At 52.9% G+C, this 20,164-nt stretch overlaps 1 protein-coding gene across 1 annotated transcript in view; it reads left to right on the forward strand.

Moving 5' to 3' along the window:
• Positions 1-17,707, forward strand: part of KIF26B (kinesin family member 26B) — a 441,533-nt gene extending 423,826 nt beyond the window's left edge. The window contains exons 11-15 of the mRNA XM_004578491.2: positions 3,361-3,523; positions 4,462-7,870; positions 13,671-13,873; positions 14,285-14,435; positions 17,054-17,707. Of these exons, the coding sequence (XP_004578548.2) occupies positions 3,361-3,523; positions 4,462-7,870; positions 13,671-13,873; positions 14,285-14,435; positions 17,054-17,202 (4,075 nt within the window). The 3' untranslated portion in view covers positions 17,203-17,707. The remainder of the gene's footprint in view (positions 1-3,360; positions 3,524-4,461; positions 7,871-13,670; positions 13,874-14,284; positions 14,436-17,053) is intronic.
• The last annotated feature ends 2,457 nt before the right edge of the window (positions 17,708-20,164 follow it).

The following is a 20,164-nucleotide window of genomic DNA, read 5'->3' on the forward strand; positions in this document are numbered from 1 at the left end:
TAGAATTCCAATCAGAATTGTTGGCAACTTCAAAGTCAGTTGTCACAGTCTCTCAAGGCCCCACACCCATGTCTGGGTGCACATGTTCCTGGTGAGGTGCACCCTGTGCCTCTCGTTGCAGCTCTCAGGCCGTCAAACCTTAGCCCCAGGTGCCGGCTCTCTTGTGCTTTCCACTGGTGATGCCGCAGTCTTAGAGTGATCCAGGCCTGTGGGGCTGAAGGCTGACTAGGTCAGGGCAAGCAGGCTGTGTCTCACATAGAAAGCAGCTCGCTTGATGAGCTTCCTGCAGATGTGCATTTACGCGCTGGCCAGCCCTGGACTCAGGGCTGACGTCTCCATCTGAGACTCATACGGTCCACCCAGAAAATGAAAGGAGGGTGGTCCGGGGTTTGTGTGTGAGGCCACCCCAAAAACCATACTCAGGGGGCATCTAGAATATAAGGAAAGCTGTGGCAGAGACGAAACAGTGCCTGGCCTTGTAGGTTCCTGGGACGATGAGAAACTAAAAGACATGGTAGATGGTACTGTGTGAGGCTGGAGGGCAGAGGATCAGAGCCGAGTCTTCAGGGTCAGGAGCATGTTAAATCCTCTCGGCGCCCTGCTATGGAGGAAGACTGCATGCATTAACTAGTGTTTTGAAAATTCAATTATTTATTTGAAAAGCACCGTTTGAGAGAGAGAGAAGAGACTCTTTCCACTGGTTCACTCTCCAAACAAACTGCCAACGTCCAGGGCTGGATCTTGGCCAAAGCCCGGAGCTCTTCCCAGGTCTCCTGCGCAAGTGCTGGGGCGCAGGCACTTAGGCCATCTGTGCTTACCCAGGTGTGTTAGCAGGGAGCTGGCTCAGAAGCGGAGCAGCAGGGACCTGAGCCAGCATCCAGGTGGGATGCCAGAGCACAGGCAAAAGCTTGAGGTTCTAGGCCATAAAGCAGGCTCCAGAAACAGCTATTTTAGTAGGTGTCATTCAACAGAAGCAGACACAAAGCAAGGTTTGAATTGATAAGTTGATGAACTGCTGTGACTAGAAGCTCACAGAGACTAACCCAAGCAACCAGCAGCATGGGTGCAGTGGGTGAAGCTCCTGCTCAGACTGCCCACATTCTATACTGGAAACAGCACAGGTTTCTGATCCAGTTTCCTGCTGATGCACTGGGAGGAAGCAGGTGATGGCTCAGTGCTTGGACCGCTGCCGCCCACCTGGGAGACCTGGATGGAATGCCAGTTTCCTAGCTTCAGCCTGGCCCCCGGGCCTGGTTATCGCCATTTGAAGAAGGAACCAGCAGATGGAAGGTTCTCTACTTTCTTTCTTTGCCATGCAATTAGATGAAAATAAATAATACTTTAAAAAATGAAAACCCTACAGTTTTATTTTCTCCTCCAAGCTGTAGTTCAGTGTCAGTTCATCAGCATTTATGAGTTTTATAAAACACAGTCAGTTTTATAAAACTGAGTCATGAGGCCTGACGGTGCACGCCCACAGCTGAACCCAAATGGACTCGCACCGCCACCTCCTGTGGTGAAGATGATGACCAGGTTTCCCAAGGGGCAGTGTCTCTACTGAGGGCATCTGCCAGGAACGGGACTGGACTTCCCTGCTGGGGGGTATTGCCAGACTCCCTGCTGGGTGTGTGTGTGCACAGCTAGATCCTTCCTCCTTCGTGCCCTCCTTTGGTGAAAAAGTAGAAAGAGCCAGTCATTTTGCTTTAAGGCCAGGGGCTGCTCTATTTTTTTTTTTTAATTGCCTAGATCTCAGCCACAGGGAGTCCAGAATCCCCAAGCTGGTAAGCTTACTTGGTTCCTGATGGGAAGGAAGAACCTGCTGTTCTTACTCCGCAGGTGTCTCTGCCTGTGGGCCCATGAGCATTGGGCTGCTCTCTGTGTACGGGACCCCAGATCCTGCAGGTTCTGCAGTCTGACCCCTCTGCTGGGGCCAGACAGTACACAGCCTGAAGTGCAACAGGAGCACATCATGATGCCTTGGGGCCCAGGGGCACTCCAGACAGGAAGGGCCTCAGGCAACAGCTGAGAGGATGCTGGCTGCTTGGGAAGCAAGGCAGGTTCAGACTTTGCTTGCAATGCCTGTGTTTGAGTCCCAGCTTGAGAATCCAGCTTCCTGCTGATGTACACTGTGTGTGGTAGTGGGTGATGGCTCACGTGCTTGAAGCCCCTTCATCCGCACAGGAGACCTGGTTCATGTCCCAAGCTCCTTGCTTCAGCTTGGCCCAGCCGTGGCTGTTGCAGACATTGGGAGCATGATCGCTGTGTCTGAAATCAATATGTAAATCTTTTAAAAAGGTATTATTTGGAAGCTAGAGTTACAAAAAGAAGACAGAAAGAGATCTTCTATCTACTGGTTCACTCTTATATGGCTGCAATAGTTGAAGCAGAGCCAATCTGAAGCCAGGAACTTCTTTCAGATTTTCCATGTGGGTGCAGAAGCCCAAGGACTTCAGCCATCCTCCACTGCCTTCCCAGACCATAAGTAGGGAGCAGGATTGGAAGTGGAGCAACTGGGATATGAACTTGTACCTGTATGGGTACCTGTGCTGCAAGTGGGGGCTTAGCTTACTGAGCCACAGCCCTGGCCCAGTAATTTTTTTTTTAAGCAGCAAGACAGGGAAAATGTTGGGACAAGAGAAGGAATGGAACATGAGCCCTCTGTCAGGTCAATTCTTAGATGGCCTGGGAACACTCTCTATAACCCCTGAGCCTCATGATCACCGCTTAACATGCTGGGTCCCCTACAGCACCTACAAAGGCCTTTCCAGAAAATTCTGCTTTCTCTGGCTGATGGGGTGAATGCTTGGGCACCACAGGTGTGAGAGGTAAGGGACATGGCAATGAAGCTGTTGCAACTCCTTGGTGAAAATAACCCTGTGTGTGTGTGTTAGAAGCACACAAACCATCAGTCCACGGCTGGGGGACGACTTTGCTGCCGAATCCCCTGAGTGCAGAAGCTTGCCTGGAGGGGCCGTGTGTGCACAGACAGCAAGGAGCCTGCCAGTCTCAAAGCCCTTTGCTCTCCTCTCTAGCCACATGCCTCATGACATGCAATACGATACACAGGCACACAGCGGGCACACCCCATCACCACCGCCACTGCACAAATGCCCAGGGACGTGCTCTACTGAATTCCATCTTGGAGCTAGAAGCATCTGCTTGGCTGCCAGCTACAAATGGCCCTGTGCTGGAAAATGATGCTAATTAGTGTACCATTAGGAGGGGGGAAAAAAGCCACCAGCAATACCACCACCACCACCACCCGCAACAAAACAGCCAGGCTCGGACCTGAAGTCCTACCCTGTCAGCCCAAGTGAGGCACGGCCCCCTAATGCAGCCTTAATTCACTTTGTTTGGCAGGGAGAGCAAGCTCACGATGCTGCTGCGAGAGTCCCTGGGGAACATGAACTGTCGCACCACCATGATTGCACACATCTCAGCCGCCGCTGGCAACTACGCCGAGACCCTGTCCACCATCCAGATCGCCTCGAGGGTCCTGAGGATGAAGAAGAAGAAGACGAAGGTAAGGAACTGGCATGGGGTGTGGAGGTGGTGGGGGGCATCAGGAAACCACATTGGGAGGAGAGGAAGAACCAGATCAGTGCTACTGTGCCCCCTCCCCTAGGCTCCAGGGCACATAGGAGGGGGCCGCTGTGGTATTTGTCATAAGGCAGGTGGTCCATCAAGCTGGTGCTGTCCCCAGGGGTACAGCCTGCCCATCCCAGGGCACATGTGCCCACGGTAGGCAGTGCAGGTGGCCTGCTTCATTGAGATGAACGGGAGGAGAAGGCTGATGGGGAGTCGTTCACTTGCTCACCTGGGTCCCAGGTAAGTGACGACCGGGTCCCTTGAAGGACTGGCTCCCGAGAGGGTGGCTCTTCATCTTGCTCACGAGGCTCCGCTCCCCACTGCGACCTGCCTGGGACTCATTTTCAGGCACTGGGCTGGTCCTATCACGGCAGTGCTTTTCCAAGCCCACTATGACAACTCTGCTGGAAATCCTAGGCTTCTCTTGGCAGAGTGGTGCTGGCATGAGAGTGCTTGAGAAAACTGGGGTGATCATAGGCCCTCAGATCCAGGGTCACCCAGGGATCTGTGGGGCTTTCTTTTCATCATCTCCTCTGGTTGCTTAAAACACAAAAATTAACGAAGTGGAGTGCTGTAGCTGGTATGCTTGTGGGACATGGTGACCCTCTCAGTGCTTAGGAAGGGGCCTGAACAGGTCCCCTCTTAGCACATCCAGCCTCAGGTTCCCTAGTATACTGCGATATGGGGACTAACCCTCCCAGGTACAGCCCTGATGTGTGACACAGGGGCATGCTGGCAAGACTGGGGCAGGGAGGCCAGGCAGGGGGTTTGCACCCCCTCGCTGTGGGGTGCTGTGCATGTTGGTAGAGGATGAAGGATCTGGACAGAGCCCCCCTGGTAATGACAGTTCTCTGCCCTCTCACCCCGTCACAGTACACATCCAGTTCCTCTGGGGGAGAGAGCTCCTGCGAAGAAGGCCGAATGCGCAGGCCCACCCAGTTGCGGCCCTTCCACGCCAGGGCGGCTGTGGACACTGACTTTCCCCTGGCTCACCTGTCCAGCGATCCCGACTACTCATCCAGCAGCGAGCAGTCCTGCGACACGGTCATTTATATTGGGCCCAACGGCACGGCCCTCTCGGACAAGGAGCTCACGGACAATGAGGGCCCCCCAGACTTTGTCCCCATCGTGCCAGCCCTGCAGAAGACTCGGGGTGACAGCCGGCCAGGGGAGGCAGCAGAGGCCGGCGCCTGCAAACCAGATCGGGACTGCTTAAAGTGCAACACGTTCGCCGAGCTGCAGGAGCGGCTGGACTGCATTGATGGCAGCGAGGAGCCCAGCAAGTTCCCTTTTGAGGAGCTGCCTGTCCAGTTCGGGGCAGAGCTGCCAGTGAGCAGGGCCCCCACCTTGAGCCATGTGGCTGGGGCAAGCCCCCTCTCCGAGTCTGATCAGGAAGAGAACGACGATGGTGGCTTGGATGGCCAGCCGGCTGAAGGAGTAGGCCCGCGGCTTTCGACCTCTCCCCTGCAGAGGAACCATTCACCTGTGCCGGCCCCAGCTTCGCCCAGGAGTGTTCCGGGCAGCAGTAGCAGCAGCGGTGGCCAGAATGGCGCTTCCCAGCTCGTGCAGAGCCTCAGCCTCCAGAGCAGCCGGGAGAGCCTCAACTCCTGTGGCTTTGTGGAAGGCAAGCCCAGGCCCATGGGCTCCCCACGGCTGGGCGTGGCTAGCCTGTCCAAGACATCCGAGTACAAGCCGCCCAGCTCGCCATCCCAAAGGTGCAAGGTGTACACGCAGAAGGGGGTCCTGCCCACCCCGGCGCCCCCGCCGCCTCCCCTGAGCAAGGATTCCGGTGTGGCCTCCAGCGAGTCCCTGCTGCAGCCGGAAGTGCGGACTCCTCCGGTGGGCATGAGCCCGCAGGTGCTCAAGAAATCCATGTCTGCCGGGAGTGCGGGGTTCCTGGACGCCGCCGGGGAGGAGGAGCCCCATGCGGCCACCCCGCTGGAAGCCAAGAAGGAGATCTTGAGCACTACCACAGTGACGGTGCAGCAGCCGCTGGAGCTGAACGGGGAGGACGAGCTGGTGTTCACGCTGGTGGAGGAGCTGACCATCAGCGGCGTCCTGGACAGCGGCCGCCCCACCAGCATCGTCAGCTTCAACAGTGACTGCTCCGTGCAGGCCCTGGCCTCGGGCTCCCGGCCTGTCAGCATCATCAGCAGCATTAGCGAGGACCTGGAGTGCTACTCGAACGTGGCGCCCGTCTCTGAAGTCAGCATCACGCAGTTCCTGCCCCTGCCCAAGCTGGGCCTGGACGAGAATGCCCGGGAGGCTGGCAGCCGACGCTCATCCATCAGCTCCTGGCTGAGCGAGATGAGCACGGGCAGTGATGGGGAGCAGTCCTGCCACAGTTTTATCGCCCAGACGTGTTTTGGTCACGGGGAAGCCATGGCGGACCCTCCAGCCTCCGAGCTTGGCGGAGGAATCCCAAACGCCGCTGTGGTGTGCAGAGAGAAGCCGGCGGCCAGCGGCGACAACAACCTGCTCATCTTGTCGGAAGTCGGTGGGGAGGACTCCTTCTCCAAAGCCGCGCCCGTCAAGGGCTGCAAGATATCCACCCTAGGCAAGGCCATGGTTACCATCTCCAACACGGCTAACCTGAGTGGCTGCGAAGGATACATCCCTATGAAGACCAACATCACAGTGTACCCCTGCATTGCCATGAGCCCCCGGAGCCTGCCAGAGCCCGAGGAGGGCACCACCACCACCACCACCACCGCCGCCGCCCCCAAAGCAGCTTCCAGAGCGGCAGCCCAGGCACGGGAGAGTAAGGACACTGGTGCCAAGAGAGAGATGACTTTTGAGGACCCCTGGCTCAAGCGAGAAGAGGAGGCCAAAAAAGAGAGCACCTTTCCCAGTGAGGAAGGGGTGAGGCCGCAGAGAGCCATGGGCCCCGCAGGGGTGGAGGCCAGGTCAGAGCCCGAGCAGGACAGGAAGCCCAGTCCCAGTGGAGGGAGCGAGGCCTCGGCCTCCCCAGGGCAGGACAGCTGCAGGAGGGTGGTGGACGGCTGTGAAGGGGTTATGGGAGCCCCAAGTCCCGGGCAGCCCAGCAGGAGTCTTAAGTCGAGCAGCCTCCCCAGAGCGTTCCAGAAAGCCAGCAGGCAAGAGGAGCTGGACGGCTTTTTCTACCACTGTGGTGGCGGCACCGACAGGAAAGTGGCATCCCCCAAGCACTGTGTCCTGGCGCGGCCTAAAGGGACGCCCCCTCTGCCTCCTGTGCGCAAGTCCAGCTTGGACCAGAAGAACCGGGCCAGCCCCCAACACAGCGCCAGCAGCAGCAGTACCAGCAGCCCCTTGAACCAGCCTGCCGCCTTCCTGGCCAGCTTCCCTGATGAGGCTGGCAGCAAGACCAAGGAGGCCGCCAGCAGCAGCAGCAAGCTCTTCAGTGCCAAGCTGGAGCAGCTGGCCAGCAGGACCAACTCCCTGGGCAGGACCACAGTCAGCCACTACGAGTGTCTCTCACTGGAGAGGGCTGAGAGCCTGTCCTCCATGAGCTCACGGATGAACACCGCCAAGGACAGCACCATGCCCCGTGCCGGCAGGAGCCCTGGCCGGAATGCTGGCGCTGCCACGGCAGGAGCCTCGCCGCCCACCAGTAGCCTGCCTCAGTCAGCGGGGGCTTCGCCCAAGGCCAGCCAGTCCAAGATCTCCGCGGTGAGCAAGCTGCTGCTGGCCAGCCCCAAGGCGCGCAGCCTGTCCACCTCCACCACCAAAACTCTTAGCTTCTCCACCAAGTCCCTGCCGCAGTCGGTGGGCCAGAGCTCCAGCTTGCCCCCCAGTGGGAAGCACATGTCCTGGTCCACGCAGTCCCTGAGCCGCAGCCGAGGCTCAGGGCTGGCTTCAAAACTGCCACTGCGAGCAGTCAACGGGCGCATTTCAGAGCTGCTGCAGGGGAGCACAGGCGCCCGCGGCTTGCGCACGGGGCCGGAGGCAGAGGAGCGTGGTGGTGGCGGTGGGACTCCCGCAGAGGACAGGCCAGGGACAGTGGCCGCAGTGCACCTGCTGCCCTCGCCCTACAGCAAGATCACACCACCCCGCAAGCCGCACCGCTGCAGCAGCGGCCACGGCAGCGACAACAGCAGCGTGCTGAGTGGGGAGCTCCCACCGGCTATGGGGAAGACGGCCTTGTTTTATCACAGTGGAGGTAGCAGCGGCTATGAGAGCATGATGAGGGACAGCGAGGCCACGGGCAGCGCCTCCTCCACCCAGGACTCCATGAGCGAGAACAGCAGCTCCGTGGGTGGGAGGAGCCGGAGCCTCAAGACCCCGAAGAAACGCTCCAATTCAGGTAGGTCCCCTTCTGTTCCTTCCAGCACTGAGGCCTCCTGGCACGGGACAGAGGGCTCAGAGGGCTCAAGGGGCATAGCTGCCCTAACTGCAGTGGAGTCCTGGCCTCTCCCTAGCATGCAGCCATCAGGATGCATGGTGGGCCACGGTGTCTTTGGGGGCTTCACAGTCAAGCCCCTGGCCTGCTCTCTGGTGTTTCCTTATGCCAGAGGCTGTGATTGCCCTGGCCATCATGTGGCAGTGAAAGGCCTGGTACGCCAGGAGGGCTTTGGGACACAACCCCCTCATCTGAGGCCGCAGTACTGCTGCTTAGAGCCACAGCAGACACCAGACAGGGTTGCTTCCTTCCTGGCTCATGGTTGCAGCCCACACATTGCATAGTAGCCACCTTCAGGTACACTGACTGAGCGGTGAGAGCTGCCCTTCCCTTATCCCAGCCCCCCCCCACACACACACATGCAGCATGGTCAGCACAGCCCTGCAGAGGAGCCCAACTTGCTGTTGGGAAGGTTTGTTCTCATTAGAAGTCTCCTGTGGAAGGGCAGTGACTCCAGTAGACCTGCCATTCACCAGGTGGAGTACTGGGAGACAGTGATAGGCGGACAGAGGTGGCTCTGTGAAGCCATCGTTTCCCTGGTGGTGTGTACTTGGGTCTTGAATATGCCTGGGCCGTGCCTGGTCAGCTTCACCTCCCTGTCTCAGCAGCAGACCCCAGAGCAGAACCTCAAATAAGACAAGTTAAAAATGAAAAGCCACTTGGTGCAGCCTCATGGGGCCACAGGACCCCGAGTGCTGGAGCTGTTCCATGCTGCCTCCTGGGACTCATACGCTTCCAAAGCTGTATTAGAAGTGAGGTGACTCAGACAGGAAGACAGGATATGGCATCACGGAAAGCAGCCACTTCACCCACCGTGCCAAATCACCTCTCCTCCTCCCTCTACTCTAGATTCTTCGCGAAGAAACTGAGAAGTTCTGAGTTAACTTTATGGTTAACTGAGTTAGCTTCATGGGTACATCCACAATCCCTGCATGATCAGTGACACACAATGTGCATGGCTTCCAGCTGTCAATGAGAGCGATGACGGCCCTTCCAGGTGGGAGCGTGCACCCATTCTGACGCTGTGCGTGGACACTGGTGCACGCACGTCCATGCCATGGCTGCATGAGCTGAAGCACCTCCTCCTAACACCACTGCATCCCTCCTGTGTCACACAAGTCACTGCCACCTGCTCTCTCCTCTGGAACTCCCTGGCCCCTCACATTTACCCCCCGAGCCTGGTGTGTTACCTCATTAGCTTCTGCTTCTCTCTCTCTCTCTCCGGTTGGATGGGGAAATCTGATGGTTAGATGAGTACTGTGGTCTGAATGATGTTTATCCCCACCCTGAGACCTGGAGAGCTGAATCTGTGTGACCAGCAGCAGCCAGAGTGAGAGCTGTCTAAAGAGAAGCCAGGCCAGGGATGCAGACTGGCTCTGGGATGAACACAGGCCTTGACCTGCCTGCTCACGAGCTCCTGCAAGGCCCCTTCTTCTCGACTTGGTACCCAGCACTGAACTGGGGCAGGTTTTCATTGGAAATTGTCCGTCAGTTCACCGACTAGCTGTTGGTTTGTTGGTAGTATAGTCCTAAAAGCAAGCTCAGATTTCTTTTCATTGGATATCTCATATCTTGTCCTGTGTGTAAGAAGTACTGGTAGGGCTGACTAGTTGGCTCTTACCTTTGTCATTGCAAACATCAAATGCCAGTCTTCCCATCTCTGGGTGCTTAATAAATGTTGCTGACTGATGGGCCCATCTTGGGGGTTGCTGCTTGGAGTGAATCTGGCTCCTGGGATGTCAGGTTCAGTTCACAGAGAGCTGCACAAATATCTGTGACTAATCGCTCCCCACCAGGGCCTGTGCGCTATGTGCGGCTCAGCCAGCATGCTGCTGTTCCCTGGCTTCTCAGGTGGGTCCTGGTTTTATTTTAATGAATTTAAGAAACTTGGTGAGGTGGTTTATGCATTGTACATATGGGATTATCTGTTTCATATATTTTGCTTCTAGTTAAATCTTATTTCTGCTTTTTTTTTATTAAATCCTTCTTTAAATGCTTTTACTCAATTCAACCTGTCTCTAAGCATACATTTTTGAAATTACACATTCTATTAAATCCTACTATCAGAAAAAAAAAAAAAGAAACTTGGTGGCCACAGGCTCATTGGAGATTGGAGGAAATCCAGTTGCTTACTAGCACATTTAAGATCTTCCAAGTGCTTCTAAGAAAGTCAACCCAGACAAAGAGGAGATCTTTTTTAGGTATATAGTTGGGGGAGGGAGGGAGGCAAGGAAGAAAAGATGGTGACAGCCCCATGATGGCTGAATAAGGTGTGTCTGTGTTCAGTATTCATTTCCTCCTCCACAGAGAAGGACCAAAACAGAGGTCAACAGTTGAGTTTTGAGCTGTGTGCCCACCTCAGTGAGACAGCACAGCTCTGCAGGGCACAGGCACCTGGAGATGGCAGAGAACAAGGAAGCACCCCAAGCACTTGGACCATTTTGCACTTCCCTCCCAGGCACATCAGCAGAGAGCTGGATCGAAAGTGGAAAAGCTGGGACATGAACTGGCTCCCATTTAGGATACTGGTGTTGTAGGCATTGACTTTACATGCTATGCCACAGTGCCAGCACCTAGCAAATTTTTAAGAAAGAGTCCACACCATTTCTTAAAAAAAAATGGGAGAACTGAAAAGGAGCAAACTCTTCCAAATTCATTCTGTGAGGCCGCATTTATCTTGATTCTAAAACCAGGCAAGGACTCACTGGAAGGACAGTTATAGAGCCATAGTCCCGATGAGCACTGATGCAAAAATACTAAAAAAAATACAAATACAAAATACTAACCTATTGAATCTACCACCACATCAGAAATGTCCCTCATATGATCAAATGAGATTTTCCCCAGACCTGCAGAGCTGCATCAACACAAATCAATAAAAATGATAGTGTCAGCACAATGAAGGACACAAAGCATAGGATCATCTCAGCAGAAGCAAAAAAAATATTTGATAAAATTCAGTGTCTATTAATGATGCAAAATGTGGACTGATTTAAGAATGTAAAGAATATAACAAAGACCACACATAAAGGATGGGCATTGTGGCACAGTGGTTTAATCTGATGCCTGCATGATGGTATCCCATATGGGTGCTGGTTTATGTCTCAGTTGTTCCATTTCCAGTCCAGCTGCATGCTAATGTGCCTAGAAAAGCAGTGGAGGATAGCTCAAGTGTTTGATCAGGGTCTCCTACATAAGTAGCAGGGGTCCAAACTCCTGGACCCTGGCTTCAGCCTGGCCCTGGCTGTTATGGCCAGCTGGGGAGTGAACCAGCAGCTAGGAGATCTCTCTGTGTCCCTCCTTTTTATCTCTAGCCCTGCCTTTCAAGTCAATAAATCATTTTAAAAGACTTGTTTATTTTTATTTGAAAAACAGAGAAGGAAAGACATAGAGATCTTCCATCTACTGGTTGCACTCCCAAATGGCCTCAGTGGGTCGAGCTGGGCCAAACCAAAAGCCTTCTCCAGGTCTCCCATATGGAGAGGAATCTAGGGACTTGAGCCATTCTCCACCGCTTTCCCAGGCCCTAAGCAGGGAGCTGGAATTGGAAGTGGAGCAGCTGGGACAAGACAAATCCGTGAATATATGGGCTGATGGAACTGCAGGTAGAGGATTAGCCTGATATGCCACTGCGCCAGCCTCTCCAGTAAATAAATCTTAGAGTGTATATGACCTCCAAGCCAAAATCATATTTAATAGGGGAAAGCTCAAAGCATTTGCCCTGAGATCTAGAACCACGCAAGTATGTTCACTCTTACCACTCTTCAAAGAAATAAAAGCCATCCAAGTATGAAAGACATTCAGATTATAACTGCTTTCAAATAACATGATTCTATGGACAGAGAAATCCAAGGACTCCACCAAAGAGACTAAATTGGGTGAACAGGTGCAGTAAAGTTATAGGATACAAAATTTTTTGTTTTTCTGACAAACCACACGAGCAGTCCCATTTATACATTTTTTTCCCAAAATAAAACATCTTGGGATAAATTTAAGTATGGATGCAGAAGACTTCTATAATTAAAATTAGGAAGCATTTGAATTTCCATTCTTACAGTGATTTTCAGATACAGTACAATCCTCATCAGAATATCGACGACACCAATCCTGGAATTCCCATGAAAACACAACAACCCTGATGGTCATATCAAAGCTGGGGGCCTCACTATACCAGATTTCAAGCAATACTACAGAGCCATTATAACCCAAACAGCATGGTAGTGACATAAATAACACACAGACCAGTGTCACAGGATAGAAATTCCAGGAACTAATCCATGCATATTTGACAAAGTCACCAAAAACATAATCAGGAGACCACACAACCTTCTTGATAAATGGTGCTGGCAAAACTGGGCATCCACATGGGAAGGACTGGCACGTGCCACCCACTCCCCCTCCTAAAATGAATCAAAGATCTAAATGTAAGTCCTCAAACTGTGAAACTAGTAGAATAAAACATATGAGAAATGCTCCAGGATAATGGCATAGGCAACAACATTTGTGGATAATATTCTGAAAGCGTAGGCCGCAAAAGTGGACAAATGAGATTCTAGCAAACTCAAGAGCTTCTGCACAGCAGAGGAAGCAAATGAGAGGGAAGAGACTGACAGAATGGGAGAAAATAGTGGCCAACTGACTCCGAAGAGATGCATAGCCAGAGTTTATGAACAGTTCAAAAGATGTCAACCACACAAAAACAATCCCGTTAAGAAACGTGCAAAGGATGTGAATAGGCATTTTGCAGAAAAATACAAGTAGCCAATCATTACATGGAAAAATGCTCAGTGGCTGGCCATTAAGGAACTGCAAATCAGAAACACAAAGAAATATCACTTCATTCCCTATAAAATGACTTATCAAAAAGAAAATGCCGGCAAGGCTGTGAAGAAGAAAAGGAAGGGCAAACTACAGAGTCCCTGGGCAGGTTACTTACATTCTTTGTCTCCACACCTGTGATGGTGAGATGAGATACTGCGTGCACGTTGGGGTGCACTTGGTGTGTGCCAGGAAGCCTCCCCACCGAGAGGGACTGGTTCTCATCTTGAAGTTCGTGGGGCCTCTGAAAGCAAGGCTCGTTCTGTGCTGCTTTTGGTTACCAATCGTCCCAGGGCTGGCAGTTCACCCTGGACACAGCAGGAAGGGAGAGGAAGACAGGCCATTCCTGTGAGGGACAGGGACAGTTGCTAGCAGGTGCACACACCACTTCTACCTGAGTCCTGTTGCTCTGCCTCAGGGACTCCAGGAGTGCAAGCTCTGTTGGGGGAGAGCGGTATGCCCTGCTGGAACTCCAGGTGTCCTTTGTGGAGGAAGGAAAGGTGCCTAGTGACTGTGGGTGACTCTCAGTCCTTGTCACCAGAAACCAGCAGGTGTGTCAGCTGCCACCAGGAACACAGGGTGCCTTCTGAAACTCCTTCGGCGATTACATTTAGCAATCCTGGGGCCTGGTCCCTTCCCTGCGTGAAGCTTGTGGGAGGACAGGCTGGTGTGTGGGGCTGCGTGTCCTGGGGGGGAGGGTGGCTCCTGAGAATAGCACAGGGTTGTGGCTGGAGGTTCAGGGAGTGAACACTGAGGTGGAAAGGGGAAGGGTGTGGGCAGAGGGAAAAGCGGATCGCACACTGTGCTCTCTGGTCTACTCACCTCCAAACAAGATTGAAAGATGGAAATTCCTGAAACTGACCCTTGGGCTTCCTTCCGTCTCTAGGTGCTCAACGGCGGAGGCTCATCCCAGCCCTGTCCCTGGACACCACCTCACCTGTGAGAAAGCCTGCCGGCAGCACTGGAATCCGTTGGGTGGATGGCCCCTTGCGGAACACCCAGAGGGGTCTTGGGGAACCCTTTGAGATCAAAGTCTATGAAATCGATGACGTGGAGCGGCTGCAGCGACGACGAGGGGGCGCCAGCAAGGTGAGGCCCTGGGGAGGTGGCTTGTACCCAGGGGCTTCCACGTGGGTGATGTGGCATCCAGTAGAGGTACCTGAGAGGCGGAGCATCTGGATTTAGAGAATGGGGCGCTAGTGTGCGTGGTCATGAGGTTTGCAACTGTGGGTCACAGACCATCCTATGACCCGTGGGGAACAGCAGCTGCCTTCTTAGCTGGAGGAAATGCGTGGAAGGGGCCTCCGCCAGTGGCTGGGTGGTTGGAGTTGATTAGTCTGTCCTGGCAGAAATTTGGCTGAGACCACCACGGTCTTTACCTGCTCTTGGAGTGGGCCCCCATGGGTGTTGCCTTTTGAGAAGTGGGTGGGCACCAGGGCAGAGGAGTGGGAGTTGGGGTGGGGCACTCCTCTCCACCACACGGCTCTTCCCATATCCCAGGAGGTTGTGTGCTTCAATGCCAAGCTGAAAATCCTGGAGCACCGCCAGCAGAGGATCGCTGAGGTCCGAGCCAAGTACGAGTGGCTGATGAAGGAGCTGGAGACCACCAAGCAATACCTCATGCTGGATCCCAACAAGTGGCTCAGTGAATGTAAGGGTCCTGCTGGGGCTGCCTGGCCTGTCACCTGCCTTGGGTCCCTATCCCAGCAGCCATGCCCCCAGTGACACAGGGAGGGAACAGTCCTGCCCTCCTGGGGGAAGACAGGAGGCCTGGGGGGTAGGTAGTGAAGAGGGCCAGATATGGCTCCTGGGGGGTGATTTCTGGTGTGTCTTAGTCCAAAGCACCTGAAAATGAGACTACCCCCAACACCACCACCCATCTTCCATGTAGCTGAAGATCACTCAGTTCTGTTACAAATCTGATCCTTGCCCAGAAAACCACTCTGCTCATCTCCCCTGAAACAGACCTAGAATTTAGAAAGCTCCTAATAGCATAGAAGGCACAATCCTAGGAAAGCCTCCTGGGGAAGGCAGAAAAAGCAAGAGAAATTTTTTTCCAAGGCAGGATGATAACAGCCACGGTATTATTTCCATTTACTAGAAAGTCCAGGATGACAGAAACTGTCTGCTAATAATTCAGGACAATTTTCTTCTCTCACGAAGACAGATTCAGTTGTCTATTATTTATTTGTTCCTAACCATTCCATTTCTAAAAAATAAAGCTGAAAGCGATATCGGAGTCGATGCTGGTAGCCGTTAAACACGGGATCCAAGCCATCCCTGCCAAAGGTCTCTCCTTTCCTCCCTGCCTATCTCGGCCAGTGCTGCCCCCCTCAGTCCCCTACCACATCTGGTCACCATGCAGAGTGCGCAGGTGGATTCAGTGAGGATGCTGGGTAGACGAGAAAACGGCAGGGTTTCTCATCCTCCCACCTGGGCCCTGCCCCTTGGAATAGCAGGTGCACGAGTAATCTCGTGTGTGTGCAGCCATAACATCTCAGCTGAGACCCTGATGGTGGAGTTGTGTGACTGGAGCCAGCCTGGGGAGCGGATTGCTGCGGATTGCTGCCACATGCCTTGCAACACTCACAGTCACACAGACCTGTTCTGGTTGCTGGCTTTCCCACCTGGCAGCTGTGTGATCTTGGTTAAGATGCTTGACCTCTCTGAGCCTTCCTTTTCTTAACTCTAACACAGAAAGAGTAGCGCTGCCTAGTTCACACAGCAGAATAGAAATGCTGCTGTTGAAACAGGTGCTTACCATGGTGCCTGACCATGATGGGAGCTCAGCGTCTGATGGTTGTTAGTGCAGCTGTCCCGGAGTTCAGGTTAGCAGGAGGGCTCTTCAACACGCTCGTGGCAAATGAGTTGAAAGATCAGCTCATTCCTATGCAGAAACACAAGCCACGCTGCTGAAATCTAGGCCAAGAACTATTAAACAAAATTCATGGAAAATGTGTACTGCAATAGAACTGTGTGTAGATTTCAGAAATGTTTATGTCAAAGTAAACACCATTTCATCCCATCTCCCCCAAAGAGGCTTCATAGATGTCTGTAGCCAATATCGCCTTTGTGCCCACTGGTGTGATGATTGGCAGGGTCTCTTGAGAGATCTGGGCGATGGTGTGAATTCTGCCTTTGAGGCTGTCTGTACCCAAGGCATGAGCATGGTAGACAAGCAGGGGATGAGGCCACCAGCTAAGAGCTGGCCACGGCATAAACCCAGGCCTGCCATTCAGTTCCCTACCACTGCGGACATCCTTGTCCATCTTTCATGAGCCCCTGACAGCTCAGGATCCCAGGGCAGCCCCCGGGGTTGGTTTATGCTATTCTCATTAAGAATGCATTTTATTGGAGATCCAGATGCCCAAAGCACGGGAAAATTACCTTCATCTTAGGAAGTTGTAGCGGCGTTTCCCAGGCTGTCATTCTTGCCTTTGGACTTGTCAAGAATCCAGGATTTTCTGACGACCAAGAGAGAGGGAACAAACAGAAAGGCTACGTGAAAGGGGAAGGTACACTTGTTTCTTTAAGATGAACTGGGAAAAAAACCACACATACCAGGAGCGGGTAGAATCCAAGAGGCTGCTGGCCACCTGTTCTCTCTGTGTAACGGGCACGGATAGCTGTGTACTTGGGGTGCACTCGGATTTCTAGGATTGGTTCAAGGTGACCTGTGAACCTATCCCTGATGGGGAGATTCCTGTGTCTCCTGAAAGTTAGGTGGCCGCAGCAGCCTTGGTCCCCTTGTAACTGAGCTCTTGGGGCTCCCACCCTCAGGGATGCCGACATGAAGGCATGATGTCCAGCTCCCGTGTCTTCTGAAGCAAGCAGTCTTCTTTCTTCGCACTGAGTTAGTTTCTCATCGTCGTCGTCCTGCTCCCTGTGCAAGCCGTGAGGAATCAAGGCTGCCCAGGGCAGCGCCGAGTCAAGGAGGTCAGGTTTCTTAGCTGAGGTGTGCATGGCAGAACCACTTTCATGTGAGAAGACAGAGGTGTGACATCTCACTCAGGCGAGACCCCTCAAAAAAAATGCAGCTTGAAGAGCAACTTGCTTTACGTCGAGTGAGGAATAATTTCAGGAACTCTGTGATAGAGATGGCCGCAGCAGGTGGTGGCCAGCAGACATGCTGAAGGTCAGGCAGTAGGGAACGGGCAAGGCTGCCTCCTGCAGGCACCACGGGTGGTCTGGTTGAGCGGGTGGGGTGGGAGAGGACCTTCCCTCCCATATTTGTCCCACACCCCCATCCGGGTCCTCCTCTTTTTGCAGTCGACCTGGAGCAGGTGTTGGAGCTGGATTCCCTGGAGTACCTGGAGGCACTCGAGTGCGTGACGGAGCGCCTGGAGAGCCGCGTCAACTTCTGCAAGGCCCATCTCATGATGATCACCTGCTTTGACATTACCTCCAGGCGCCGGTAAAGAGAGCCTGGTGCTGCCTGGAACTCATGGGACGGCACCCTCCCCCGGCACTGATGGCGCTCAGAGACCATGGAATGAGAATGAAGGTCGGTGGCAAGTGTGGAGTGAGTGGCGTGGAAAGGCGAAGTTTCTTTCGTTTCCTGTAGGAAAGCTGCAAACACTAAACACGCAGAGAAGGAGAGGATGACGGGAAGCCCAAGGGACGTGGAAGCCCCCACCCCCCCAAGACTGAACAAGCACTTTGTGGAACTCCAGAGAACCTGTCTGTACATAAGAACTGCTAGCAAAAAAAGGAGCTCACTTGTCTTGCTTCTGGGAGGAAAGGGGAGGGTGGTAGGATTGCTGTGGAAAGCGGGAAGAAAAACAACAAAAAAAGAAACCAGACTCCCCAGAATGATTGATTAAGTGCCTTGCAAATCTTTATGATTATCCAAACATTTATGTTCATACTTTTCTCATGTACAGATGGTGCTAGTCAAGATGAAAACAACAAAACAAACAAAAATCACACACATTTTTGAGATGTATTTACAGCTCGTTTTTCTCTTGGTGTTTGATCCTGTTTCTGACTTGCTGTTTCTAAAGAAGTTGTGTTTGTAGAGATATTTCCTATCCAGTACTGCATCTGAATAAATGTCCGCTGTCTTTCATGGCTCTTCTGGTTAAGGCCACTCAAACAGAATGTAGAGACTTAGTTGCCACAGCCGGTGTGTGTCTCCAAAGACAGCTTGGAGCAGCAGGTTCCACCCTGTGCCACTTCCTGTCAGTGACAGGTCAGTGGGCACACTGTGAGGGCTAAGCATGGTAATCTGCTTCACAGTGTGGGAGAGGAGACAGCCTGCAGCTGGAAGAGATGCAGACTCCTCTGGGACCCACTTTTCCTCACGGGTTGGCTCTTCCATCCCTCCTTTCTCCACAAATCCAGGGGTTTCATGGCTCTCACGGACCTTTCTCCCAATTGTTTTTATTCCAAAGATTCTGGATTGGCAGCCTGAACCAGTTCAGTGGAGCCGTATCCCTATTTCCTGGTTTGGGGACTTGATGAAAGCAGTGGCTTTCCCCCCATTACACTTGCGTGGGCATGTGTTATCAAAGTACAGGGGTTCCAGCAGTGTCAGTCCAGAGCAAGAAAGCTACTGGAGTATACACGCCTTTCCTTTTGTCCCAAATCCCTGCTTCAAAGCAACAAGTGCAGTTCTCCCATGCCCAGAGCCTCCATGCCAACAAGGGCTAAGGTCGGCTCCCTCGACCCTAGCATCTCAAGGGAGAGTGTGGTTCTTTATATCGACATCCCAGAACCCAGTGTCTAATGAGGATGCATTTCCAAGTCTTGGTGCAAGCAAACTTAGGACCTTTCTCAAACTGCAGCAAATGCCTGGGCTTTCTATGCCTATTGTAGTGTAGCATGATCCAGAGACATTGGGAGGCACCCAGGAGGCCTGTGGGGAGCTGGGGTAGGCCATCCCTGTGGATGCAGGTGCTTGGGGGACTCATAGACTGTTCTCAAATGGATCACTTCTCACTCTGTGCATCCCTCAACATTAGCGAATAAGTAACCTTGGGGAATAGGGCCTCCCCCTGCTCCTCAACCCTAACACCTTTGCAGGACAACCCGCCACCTCTGGACCCACCTCTGGCCTCCACAGCCTTTGGGTAGCAAGGCTTCATTGCCAATATTCTTGCAAGCTTCTGAACCCAGAAGGCTGACAACCCTTTGAGTCTGCCATTTGTCATAAATTTTTAGTTGGGAGTTTGAAATACATCACCTCAGGCACAGCTATTAGCTTGTGGATTTCCAAGGGTGAGTACCCTTTGGTTTTCTGGTTGGAAACCGACTCAGGACATCAGTCATCAGGGTGCTTAGCTTGTGGAGGAGTAGCTGCCTGCTGCACTGACTTCTGCAGCAGCCCAACACGGGGCCTGGGGTCTCCTCCAGTCAGAGACCATGTGGGAACAGCTGCAGGGAATTTAACTTCCCATGTACGGCCTCTTTCCTAGGGTGTGGTCGTCAGCTTGCCTCCCACCAAAACCCGCTCTTACACATGTACATTTTGTATGTGCCCATCGACTTTTTGAGAAATAGTAGAATGACACCAAGAGTTACCTTATCAAGTTGGGATGCCACCATGTGTGACATCTCTTAAGCAGGGGTCAGTGTTCTAGCAGGCTATGCTGCAGCCTGCAATGTCAGCATCCCATATTAGAGTTCTTGACCAAGTCCTGGCCAGGCAGGTCCATGTCTAGTCCACTCCTGGTGTGCCTGGGAAGGCAATAGAAGATGGCCCAAGAACTTTGGCTGTAATCTTAAAACAAAAACAAAAACTTGCAACCATGGTATAGGAGAGGAACTTTGCACAGATGTTGTCCATTTTTTTTTTAAACCTAAGGAAGCTACAAACATCTAAATCACTAGGTTTGGATTTTTTTTTAATGTGAAAAAATTCCATATGCTATGCTATGCTGTGCTCAGTCTTGATCATGATCTGTAGGCACACAGGGAGCAGGTTTGGCCCAGTAACTGAGGAATGAATACGTCACCAGTGACAGTGTGGGGGTCTGGACAGGTGACTCAAGCAGGCACAGAGAATGTCAACCATTTCCATTTCATTATCCTCAAACAAAAGAACCAGAAAGCCATTCATATGAAATTAACACTGAAACACAGAAGCCTTCATTCCTTGTCTGAAACCTGCTCTTCCTACCACCTCCAGGGCCAAGGCCCTGCTCCAGAGGGGCTACAGGGAGAGGGACCTATCAGCAGCTGAGCAAGAGTAAGATCTCAACAGGGAGGCCACTATACTGCTTCCTGGGGCTGCATTTCCTGCCACTGACTGCGCTGTGAGGGGAGCGGCAGTCGGCTCTTGGTCCCCACCTGTGAGCCAAAACCTTTGATCTTCCTGTCCTTGAATTCCCCTCCCTGTCACGAGGAAGCTGCCTGTAACTTTCATCTCTTGCAGAGTGG

This window comes from Ochotona princeps, chromosome 10 (genome assembly GCF_030435755.1).
Source record: "Ochotona princeps isolate mOchPri1 chromosome 10, mOchPri1.hap1, whole genome shotgun sequence".
NCBI classification, from domain to species: Eukaryota; Metazoa; Chordata; class Mammalia; order Lagomorpha; family Ochotonidae; genus Ochotona; species Ochotona princeps.